The 11,756-nt window shown below is 41.2% G+C and overlaps 2 protein-coding genes across 2 annotated transcripts in view; both read right to left on the bottom strand.

Annotated features, from left to right (window-relative positions):
* LOC118325797 (probable palmitoyltransferase ZDHHC12) overlaps positions 1 to 1,546 on the bottom strand; it is a gene marked incomplete in the record, with an annotated part of 4,262 nt that extends 2,716 nt beyond the window's left edge. The window contains 1 exon segment of the mRNA XM_035658624.1: positions 1,206 to 1,546. Within this exon segment, the coding sequence (XP_035514517.1) occupies positions 1,206 to 1,317 (112 nt within the window).
* Positions 1,547 to 2,876: 1,330 nt separating this feature from the next.
* slc25a25a (solute carrier family 25 member 25a) lies at positions 2,877 to 10,659 on the bottom strand. Its single transcript, XM_035657949.1, has 10 exons — positions 10,402 to 10,659; positions 8,668 to 8,794; positions 8,437 to 8,524; positions 8,235 to 8,346; positions 6,620 to 6,778; positions 5,619 to 5,771; positions 5,419 to 5,526; positions 5,137 to 5,300; positions 4,551 to 4,705; positions 2,877 to 4,363 (listed from the first exon to the last, which is right to left on the bottom strand). The coding sequence occupies exons 1-10, from the start codon at positions 10,561 to 10,563 to the stop codon at positions 4,179 to 4,181; spliced, it is 1,413 nt and encodes a 470-aa protein (XP_035513842.1). The 5' UTR covers positions 10,564 to 10,659; the 3' UTR covers positions 2,877 to 4,178.
* Between the last annotated feature and the right edge of the window lie 1,097 nt (positions 10,660 to 11,756).

Raw genomic sequence — 11,756 nt, 5'->3', positions numbered from 1 at the left:
GTGTACTAAGTAACAGACGTTGAACGGGTAGACCAAGGAAAACAGCAGCAGTTGACGACAGAAACATTGAGAGAGCTGTAAAGAAAGACCCTAAAACAACTGTTAGTGACATCAGGAGGAACCTCCAGAGGGCAGGAGTGAAGGAGTCACAATCTGTTACTGTTCGCAGAAGATTTCATGAAACAAAGTACACAGGCTACACCAGAAGAAACCACTCATTAGCAAGAAGAATAGGAAGGTCAGGCTGGAATTTGCCAAAAATTCAAAGATTCTGGGACAAAGTTTCACGGACTGATGAGACAAAGATAACCTTTACCAAAGTGATGGAAAGGTGAAGTCTACAGAAACATTTTGTCTGCCAATCTAAAGGAAGATGCAACCAAACTGTTGTTCTTTGTCTTTTTGTATATTGTAAAATACAAAAATAAAGTTTAAAAAAAACAAAAAGAAGAATGCAAAAGTTTGGTGATGTCAGTGGGTCACAGGCTTGATGCAGTTAGTGCAAGCAAAGGATTTGCAACTAAATATTAAGTCGTATTCACTTTAATCGATCTATCTGTTCCAATACTTCTGCTCACCTAAAAAAGTGGTGTTCCGTATCAAATAATGCTTTCTTCTAAGTTGTGTATCAGATCCAGATGTAAATACCTGGAAATAAAAGCTGAAATGTTGATCTCTTGTCTCATGGTCATCTTTTGACGTCAAACCCAAATGTTTTCAGTCTACAGCAAAAATAAAAGAATTGGCCTCCCTGTTTTACTTTTGTATCTGGTCTAAGCTACAAGTTTAATCTCTTTTGAGTCCCACATCTTTATGGATGTGCAACACTAAATCACTGGACTACTCCTTTAATGTTAATATATCTCCACCTCCATAAGCAAACCTATAAACCTGCTGATGGCTCGCTTGTCCCTCTCTTTCTTTGATTCAGTTCCTTTATAGATAAACAGGTAACATCCAGCTGAGGTGTTCTATCAAATAGACCTAAAGCTACACTTTCTGGATCTGAGCAACATCAGCAGTGCCCCTGCATGAGTCAGGGAACCTGGATCTGCACAGGCAGTCCTGAATACACTGCTGTTTACGATTAGATGGAACAAAGTGTACTTGTTGTTGTTTTAGGTGCCATGTGACCTCGTGTGAGGGTTTTCACACATTGTGACACTGAACAATTGAATAAATGCTCCCAGTTTGACTCAACTTACCGGTGTTGTGCAGGAACAGTATGAGGGTTGTGACCCAGGTGAGCAAGGTGTGTGTGGCCCGGACCAGAAACCCGGTCCGGAACATGTTCTGCACCATTTCAATGTGTGTCATTAGCACCGCTGCTAGCCAGCTAGCTGCTTTTCGACATAGCTTTTAGTGGTTAAAGTCACGAAAACAAAACAACCACATATTAAATATAATACAGTTCAACCTGCTGATGAATAATTGTGGAACTTATGAAGTAACCATGTAGCTAGTTCCAGTGCTAAATGTGCATTTATATCTATTTCTGTGTCTAACGTTAAGTTAGTTCTTTCTATCCCACTGTCGCTGCTTCCTTGTTTTCATACGGGAGGCTGCGTAGGACAAAATACGCCAACTGAGCCGTGTGCGTAAAAATCAAAGGAGTTGCATTGTATAACAACACTGTTTACTGTTCAGTGTGTAATCCCAATTCGTTAGAGTATTTGCTTTCTGTGGCATTAACCGTCCACATTATAATAAATAAATAAATAAATAATACATCCTCAAGGTCACAATGGTCGTGCATATTTACTTCAATATTAGTAAAATATCAGTGGTAAATATATAAAAAAAAATAAAAAAACATATAAAAAATATCAATACACAACTGAACCCCGCCCTTTAATGAGTCAGTAATTAATTAATTACAGTCTATCTTTGATCTCTTCTCTGGCCAAAAGAGAAACTGAAGCTTCTGGGAGCAGCTGATTATTACTGTCCAGAACATTTATGTTTCACTTCAAGCCAAAAAAACATTTTAGGACTCACTAAAGTGAAACCAAAAGGATGTTTTTTGTTTTTTTTTTGCATTTATAAAACACGTATTCCACTAATATTACTGTGAAACAACCAGAGTTATAGGAGCACTACTGTAAATCTATTATATAACTCCTGAATCCTCCCCCTCCACTGTATGCATGTGGAGATTAGGGCACCATTAAAGGATCACTAAAAAACAAACAAACATATGTTCTGTCTTACCTCTGCTGGCATCTGTCAATCCAGATAGATCTTTTTTTATCCACGTTTTCAGATACCTGTCGCTACAGTTTCTATTCAATGGAGGTTTATAATTTATTAAATTGTGTGGATTATTGGTTTACATTTGAACATTTGGGTTTAATTACATGAATGACCGTGTTTGGATGATTTGAACATCTATATTTGTTTTTTTTTGTACTGCAATTTCTTGTTATTTATCGGCCGACGTAACACAGATACTGACATATCTGCAATAAGCCAGTATCAACGGTTTTATTGCTCTAATTCTAGTAATTATGACTCAGAAACTCAGAATTACAATAATGGATATGACATAAATGCATCATTAAGCTGCTGTAAACCCAAAATATAATGTAAAGCCTGATTAATCATAACCCAGGCTGCAGCAGGTTTTCATCAAAATTTAGAAAAATCACCTTCATTAAATACCAACTAGTTCCTAAAGCAAGAAAAATCCCCTAATTACACTTCTGTCTTGGTCACATGCAATGTCTCTTGACCTATCTGTGGGAAAAAAATACTTCCCAAAACATTCATATTTCAGTGCAGGACACCAGCTGCTTTCTCTGGAAGTGACACTGATCAGAGAACTGGACAAGAATCATACAGCTCTTACAAAAAAGGAAGAAATCGGAGACTCAGCATTACAAGAATTTGCATTTATTTGCATCAAAATGGTCCATTAAAATACTAAAATTCATTCTTTACAAAAGAATCAAATCTTAATCCCTGAATTGATATGACATTCATTCAGAGGCCCTTCCAGCAGTGATTAAAGTGCATTATGCCACTCATCTTTTTCAAGCCCTTGTTTTAGTGAGCATAAATGTTGTGAAACAAAAAAACCAAACATGCGTGCTCTTCTGTGAATTAAACAATAATCTGCCCTTAACCCTGAGGTGAACATTAAGACATTTATACCTTAAAAGGGCAAACATGTCTACACACATTAACATACATTATCTGAAGCGTTTTGCACAAACAAAAAGTAATTTTTCAGTTGCTCAAACACATTGACTCATGAGTACAAACTCCAACCCTCCATTGAACATTTCAGTAGACAACTACACTTAGTGTTTGGTAGCCACATGTTAAGGCTGTTGCCTGGCGTTAGTTTCCCCACCCTGAATATAGTCACGCTGCATTTTAAAACTGATCAAATCGCACATTTGGCTCTTTAGACAGGAAACAGCAGCATTATACCTCCTCTCTCTTCTAGACAATAAAAACAATAAATACAGGACGGATGGAAATAAATACTCCATAGTCAGGCATCCACTCATTCAGGACAGGGGAGGAGAGAGATCAAACTCACGTGTGCAAAACCCTCTCATTTAGGAACACAATCATTTCTTCCCACAGGACTGTTAAAGAGTAAAACTTCTCAAGAGCTTATTAATGCTATATCTGCCATGTAAAAACAGACACTCTTTGGGAGAATTGTTTTCCGTAGACTTGCTTACGAGCGCTGGTGATACATTTTACACACTGACCAAAGCTTGCAATGTCATACCAAGATGAAAAAAAAAAACCAAAAAAAAAAACAACCCCAACTTCACTCGACACCAAAATACAAACTGGCAGGAAGAGCATAAATAGTTGGTCCTGGATTAACAGTCACTCACATTCCTCATGTTTCAGCTCTCAGCACAGCTCCTTTAAAACATAAATAGCAGCAGACACAATCGTGACATCCTGAGCTCACAGAGTCCATATCCTCCACCTTGGCATTTCCAACGTTCAGTGTCCTTTCTCGTCTTTCGTCAGCTGACATTCACAGAATGAGATGACTCCACGAACCCCCAGAGGGGCCAGAAAGGTCCCTGGGATTCCCTAGCATTCCATAGCATTAACCCTGGGAGGGAGGGGTGTAGTAGGGTGTTTGGGTAGGAGGGGGTGAGGGTCTCTTGTCACATTCAAGCTTTGAAGTCATGTCACAATAAGCTTCAGCGTGATGTCACTCCCAGTTGTGTCTTCAGGTGCTCGTACACTACATAGCTGATGCTGACGGCGGGGATGACTTTGAGGAAGTTGGGGGCCAGGCCTCTGTAGAGCCCTGTTGGGCCCTCGGTCTGCAAGATCTGCCTGAAGAGACCAGTCATTGTCATCTGCTGGCTGCCCTCTGTTGCAGCTGTAAAGACAGAAAAACATAAATGTTTTGTCACCTTAAGAATACAACAATTTTTGGGAAATTTCTAATAGTACCATTTTCCAGCTGAGACATTTAAATGACTATTAAACATTAAATATCTACACAATTAAGTCAGTATCAGTGTTCAAATATCCATTAGTTCCTGCTGACATGAGCAGACGCTCACCTTGTGCTTGCATGCGTGTGCGGACGAGAGCCAGAGGATAACTGGCGAGCTGGCCACAGGTGCTGGACACAGTGCCGCATGCCAGCAGGACGAACACACCGGGGTCGGTGCTGTTGGTGCCGTACTGCTGCAGATAGCGGTTCTTCAGTGTCTGAGGGAAAGTACAAGATGAGAAATATGTCTATTTGCACTCTGTTTTTCCCCCTCAGTATTATGACACTTCCCTTATTCAGATTGTGTTACGTAACTCAGTCTAGTGTTTGGTGGCATTTTAAAAGGTGTTGAGGTTAGATGTCTTAATACAAACTGAACAAATACTTTTTCCAGATATAAAACTGTTTGTATATCATCATGAAGAAAAGTGTGTGCAGAGTTTATTACTGTACAAACCGATACTATTAGGACTAAAGAATGCAAGAAAAGGGTGTGTGTGTGTGTGTGGTGTGTGTGTGTGTGTGTTGTGGTGTGTGTGTGTGGTTGTGTTGTGTGTGTGGTGTGTGTTGTGGTGTGTTTGTGTGTGTGTGTCGTGGGTGGTGTGTGTGTGTGTGTGGGGTTGTGTGGTAAGTGGTGCTCACCCTCGTACCTGTACACTGCCAGGTCGATGCCTGCATAGGGGATGATGCCCAACATGTTGGGGATGTAGCCTTTATAAAATGCTCCAAGGCCTTCTCTCCTGAAAATCTGCTTCGCACAGTCTGAGATACCAGAGTACTGCCCGGTGTTCCTCAGAGCAAGACGAGTTTTCAGGACCTGGGGACAGATTCAGTGAAGAAAAGGTGTCATTTCACTGTCAAGTTTTGAGAAGGCCTCAATAAGGACTCCTGATGGCTTTTCATTTTAGAGTAGATGCAATTAAACGGTTAATCACCTCCATGGGGTAGATTGTGCTCTGGGCAGTCACTCCAGCCAGAGAGCCGGCAACAAACCGCTCCACGATGCTCAGAGTCTCCTTATCGCTGCCAATTAAACGTTTAATCTGGAGAGGCCAATTGAGAAAGAAAATACATTAGTGAATGGACATCAAGAACACCAAGTACGAGAGGTTATTCATTTGAGTCACTATCATACCTGCTCATATGCCATGAACTTGAGGGCAGACTCGGGGGCAATTTTGATGATGTTCACGCCATTGCCTCGCCACAATGACCTCATACCGCCCTCTTTGATCATCTGCGTCAGCCCGGTCATGATGCACATGTTGTTGGTTCGGGAGCCATAAACCTGGGCGGGAAGAAATCAATTACATATAATTAGGCAAAAGGGTAATAGTTGACTGAGAACAGCCCTGAACTTGTGTTTGCGCTGGCAGGTGAAATTATTAAAAATGACTGCTGAATTGTGGGATGAATCAGGCAACCTGCCATGTAGGCCAGGGTTTCTTTTGACCCAAAAGCAGGCCCAACTAGGTCTGTTTAATTAATTGATGGGAAAGTAAGCAAAGCACAAAATTCCATGTCAAGGGGGCTCAAAGTCAACTTTCCACCTGGCAACTGACGCAAATCAGAGCCATTGACAGATTGTGAATCTGTACTGTTAGACCTTCATCCCATGACGGTGACGATTATGCAGTAGATGGTGCGACACCCACATGCGAGTCATCATTGGTTCGGCGGTGTGGCCTGGCTATGACACAATCGGCCCCTGGACTCTGGTCCCTGGCCCCTCGCTCTTACACACTTTATTAAACATTAACTTTTTTTATGACCCGTAGGTTACTTGCTCTTGAGCAATTTCTTTTGACTAACCAAGCGGGCCACATACAGTTATGAAAATGATGGCCTCTATGACACATCCTTATTCTGAATTGTATTTTATTTTTAGAGCTCAAATCTCTTGATTCATATTCCGCCTTGGTGGCTTAGCAAAACAGCTGACAACTGGGTATTATCACCCACGAGCTGATGATAATTCTCTCCAGATTAGAGTTTCTTAACTTTATTAAGTTCCTCCACACACTGTCCAGTTACTAAACCGCCCAAAACCTGTCTCTTTCCCCAGTTCAGTGCCAGCTTTCAGTTTTAGGAAAACGTTTAGAGAGGTTGTAACAGGTTTATTCAAACTTGTATTACCTGCATTATGACTTTGAGCCTGTCCAGGGGAGCGGTGCAGGTCCTTGACACAGCTCCAGCTCCTCCACCTGCAACCAGGTGCCTCCACCACATCCCAGTCAGCTTCTCCTCTACGGTGAACTCATCAGGCACCATCAGGTTCTCACCCACATCAAATATCTGCCAGGGAGAGAGACATGAATTATTAGATAAGAGTAGAACTCGAAAAATGTGTCCAAGAAACCCCCAATAACTCACTCCCTCGTCTCACTTCAGGGAAATATGACAACGGTAACAGATCAATGTCATGTGGACAACTTCTGGAAAGTTTTTAGTTGAACATGAAATTGTTTTCATTCATCTTCACTACCAGCCATCAGTTAGAGTTCCAATTCTTAACCAAACCACCACTTTGGCAGCAAAAACACTGAAAACTGCAGCTCTGCACATGTACTGTTCTGAAAATGTTCTTGTTAACGGTCTTTGAGCACCAGGTTTGTTTTCAGACACCACAGAGTAGGTCAAGATTTCACTGATTTCACTAGATAAAACATAAAGACACAGCACTGCTTTGAAATTTGAGCCATATACCTAATGAGGCTCTGTGGGCAAAGGGCAAAAGGCGCAAGTCCATAAGGAGACATGTTATGAAATTATTCAGGTCATGAGCACAAAGTGTACAGGGTTACAGCTGGATGTGTCTGAACACCTGCCAACTCTAGCCCCCTTTAACGGGAGCTTAGAAAAGAAAAACGTATAAACGTTAGAAATTCATATTAACATTACGAACGTTTTCTCCGCCTTTCTAAATAAGAATTCCAAGCTTGCTTTGTAACTTAAGACCATTTTTGATGTGTTGCATTTTTTGAGTTGAGTCGATAAACAGCCCATGTATTTCCCTGACCTAATTAGAGGACAGTCTCCTCATTAAAAGTAGTTTCAACGTCACTCAGAGACACTCTGGTTCTGCTGTGGGGATTAAACAGGTGACCACACAGCACGAGATATTTTTTTTAAAACTCAAATGATCCAGCAGCTCATGTTTCGTCAGTAAATTGACTGCGCTTTGCTTGCCCTCCCAGGAGGGGTAACTTCATCCCCATTCTTGGCCCTGGTTCAGCCTGTTGGTATCTCCTCTGTACACAGTTGAGGCTGCTAGACTCATTAGATGGCACGGCGTTGAAATAGCTTGATTACCCAAGACCACGCTGTCCTCTAGCATGAGCTGTGCTACATTACTTCAGATCCACATGCTCTTACTGCTGCTCCCTTTTACATAACGGCTAGACAAATGACAAATCCTTCCGACATAATCCTCACAGAATGGGACCAATTCTCTTCATAGCCTAATAGAGCTTAATTGCTGACGCACAATGTGTGCTGATTGAGCCTTTCAGGGAATTGGTTTTTAAATTGACCTGTTTTTTCAAGACAGGACAAAGGTGAAACACCCTTTGCACTGTGATTAGCTTCAGTTTGAGCGATACCGTTATCGGATTTAAGAGGACATCTGAAAATTTACGTAATACCAACTGTGGAATTTTCTAGTAGTGTCAGTTCTGACAGTTCAGCTGCCTCTACATTTGTCCCTTTTTTGGGCAAAGTTTGTGGTTGCTGTGCAGACCACTGGACTAACCGTGGAGTGTTTCCAGTACAGGATGATCTCAGGAATGTTCTCAGTCTTCTCCACCATGGGGAAGTTGCTCCAGTCTTCACTGCTGATAGTAATCATTCCATTCTTATCCATGCTTTAAGAAAGATGAAACAAAAGGAAGATATTGAGCATCTTAATCCAACACACCAAGACTGCAGTGCATGAAACGGAAGAATGAATTTACCTCTTAAGGGCTTTTTCCGCATGCTGTGAGGAGATATGCACACCGAGGTCCCGAAGAGACTGCATGAACTCCTTAGGATCAATGCGACCTTAAAATATAAGGAAAGACAAGTTGTAAGAAGAAGTATCTTAACATATTGGTGAAGTATGGACAAAGTTAAAGATGAAACCAAGCAAGCACTGACACATCTGCAACTAAACTTCAGCTCAAACTGGTGAGGCAGCCTCATACCTGCATTCTTCTTGTCGATGCTTTTCACCACGAGCTTCAGGTCTCTCTCATAGTCTTGGAGATAGTGAACAAACTCCTCAAAGTCCAGCTGTCCGCCTGAGGAATTTTCTTCCCTTTTTAAGGTTTTCTGCAAGGAAAAATAAAAAAACACAGGCAATGAGACATGGTACTTTAAGTCAGATATAAGGACAGCATAGCGTTTGAATAATCGGGGTTGTCGGGGCAGTAAAAATTTAATTTTATTGACGCCAATACAGTGTGGTATTATATTGTTGTTTCAGAGAGAAAGCAGCTTCAACAGCAGTGGTGTGCAAAGGAGTCATCTGTGCTGACACATTCAGACTAATTAACACTTGGGAAATGGGTACACCGAGTTCTGAAATGTACTCTGTCTAAATGTCAATCCCAATGTCCTGTATATGACAGGAGATTTAAAAGGTTCCCAAGCTTGTGTTTCATGACCCCACAAGATGGCATTATGACCCACTTGCTAAGCTGCTGTGATCTTGGCTGTCTTGAATGACTGCTATGACGTCGGTCTCTCCAGGACCGGTAGGCAGGTAGTAACACTGTGATCTATCTTTGACCTCAACAGCAGGTCGACCCGCCAACTGCTATAATCTGTCTAAGCGCAAACCCTCTGAGCTAAAACAGGACGAGGACACTGGCAGTCCTCCAGCACGCTGGCCAGTTCTGATACCAGACCCCCCTGCCAACGTATCACTGTCACATAGTAATGATACACTGCTGACATTCAGCTCACACCAAATGATCTGCACAGGTACACACATGTGACTTGCATGGTCAAGATGGTAATGCCATGTCCACGTTTGAAGACTTACTACATTATGGCGTTCTGCACACATTTGGTCTGTGTTCGTTTTACTTGTTCTGCTATTTCCTCAGTCTGAAATGTGATAGAAAAAGGCCATAAACTGTTGCAGCTGTGGCAGAAGAGGCTAACCCAAGTTGTCACAGCAAAACTAAATGTTTACTGAGGATTCTTGCATTGCCATCAGTTCATAAACAAACAAACAAAAAATCGGCTGAGTGCAAGAACTGACATTTGACACCGACACTGGATTTTAACAGTTCAGGTTCGACAGTTTTGTAGTTTCAGAAAGGCGCATTTGTGAGTAACAAATACTCTGTGCAAAATATACACTGTATGTGCAAAGTAGTGCAATGCCTGAACCAATGCAGGTCATTTGGTTTTAACAAATGTTTAAAATCAATACTCTTTGTGCATTTGACGTTATTTTAATACTGTGTTTCAGAATGATTCATCCGATAGGAATTGCCTCCTGCCACTTTAAGGATACAGTTGATCGTGGCAGCAGATACACACTGCACACACATTCCCAGGAATAGCATGAATTCCTCTTTAGGGTGGATTCTCCCTCGAAACTGAATGAAGCTGACGGTTTTAAGATTCATGGCGATTACATTGGATGGGCGAAAATGAATCAACATTACATTTTAAAAGAAACTTAGCTTATGTTAACGTTGTATATAGACAATTATATATAAATATGAAAGGTTCTCGTGGCGACTTTTCTGGAAGCCGGTCAGCTTTGCGGCCTAGTCGTAGAGTCTTTTTACAACCCCATGCTAAGCTAACAGGCGTCCGGAAAGAAAGGATTTAGTGCCGCTAATTGGACAAAGTAATTGGATTTAAAGAAGTAGGTAATTGTAACTGCTTAACACATTGCGTTTTGACGTGTTTTTTCTTACCTTTCGCCATCTTTGGTAGGCAGAAAACTCCTGGGACGGAAGAAACACGCTCAGTTTGTTAAAGAGAGACTTGAGCTCCGACGGCAGTCCGTTAGACTCAAAATACTCCACTTCAATCGGGTCTGAATTAGACACGGGGACGTAAAGGCACAGGCCGAGCATGATTGGCTCCGGAAGATTTAAAAGAAACTACAATAAATAAATAAATAGCACACCGATGTGCCTCTCCTTCACGGTGTAACACTGAAATGCCGGGAAGAGAAAACGCCGGCTGCTAAAGAATGACTAGAGGCCACGCCCCTTACAGGAACCGCTCTACGTCATTTTACTACTGGCCAATCAGTGAGGCCGCCCATTGAAGGGCTCGACACGGTCCCGCCTTCTTCTTGCTTAAGATAACGGAATATGTCCAACCAATCCTGTGCCTCCTCTCATCCAGCGTGTGAAAGACTGACCAATCCCGTCTTTTCTTTCATTCAAACAGTGGCAGAAGAGAACACAGGCTGCTTGGCGCTTTATGTGCACCATTGACAGTTATGTGCACTACTGAAAAATATATTAAAACAAATATAAAAGAGGAAGTAGACACACTAATATTGTTGTAATAATGTTATTCCATGATTAATACTACAGCCTCTGCAATAATAATAATGATATTTATAATGATAATATATTTTGATTCTGTCATAAAATGAACCAAAAAAGTTAAAGATTCATGCAGAAAGCAGAGGTTCAAAAATGATCTCCTGTTATTTGACTACAATGAAAGGCTGTTCGTATTGATCAGTAGATATTGCAGTCAATGCAACACACACCTCGAGACCTCTGAGGGAGGACATTGTATTGTAGAATCACACATTAGGATGCATACACTGTGCAGGAACCTGTTTAATACAGAAATCTAACATCTTCACTGGATTAGTGAACAAAATATACTTTATTTCACTCAACCATTCTTTCTTTCTTATTAATACATCTGCAAATGCTTAATTCAGTTGAGTTTCCACATCAGTGCACCGAAATTAGTAGGTCATCTGTGAACTCTTGTCTCCGGTTCCAGCTTTCTCTGGTCAAGGTTTGTGGCGTTTTAACATTTTTTGATCTTATATGGTTTTATATCCTGCAGATGGTCTGAAAGGAAGCCCAGTATTCATCCCTTCAAGCATGAAATTAAACTGTACTGATCCCTCCTGTGGTTTATTTTTACAGTGCGACCTGGAGTACTAAACCTTTCCAGTTTTTGAAGGACAAGCAGACCAGTGTATCAACACAAATGTAAATTTGAATTATTCTAAATAATTCCAAATCAGTAATAGTTATTTTATTGTCTATTGTCACCTCTACAGTGTCCTTCA

This window comes from Morone saxatilis, unplaced genomic scaffold, assembly GCF_004916995.1.
Source record: "Morone saxatilis isolate NCDOM2014 unplaced genomic scaffold, NCSU_SB_2.0 Contig16, whole genome shotgun sequence".
Taxonomy (NCBI): Eukaryota; Metazoa; Chordata; class Actinopteri; family Moronidae; genus Morone; species Morone saxatilis.
The sequence above is the reverse complement of the archived record's forward strand: the minus strand, read 5'-3'. Positions and strand labels throughout refer to the sequence as shown.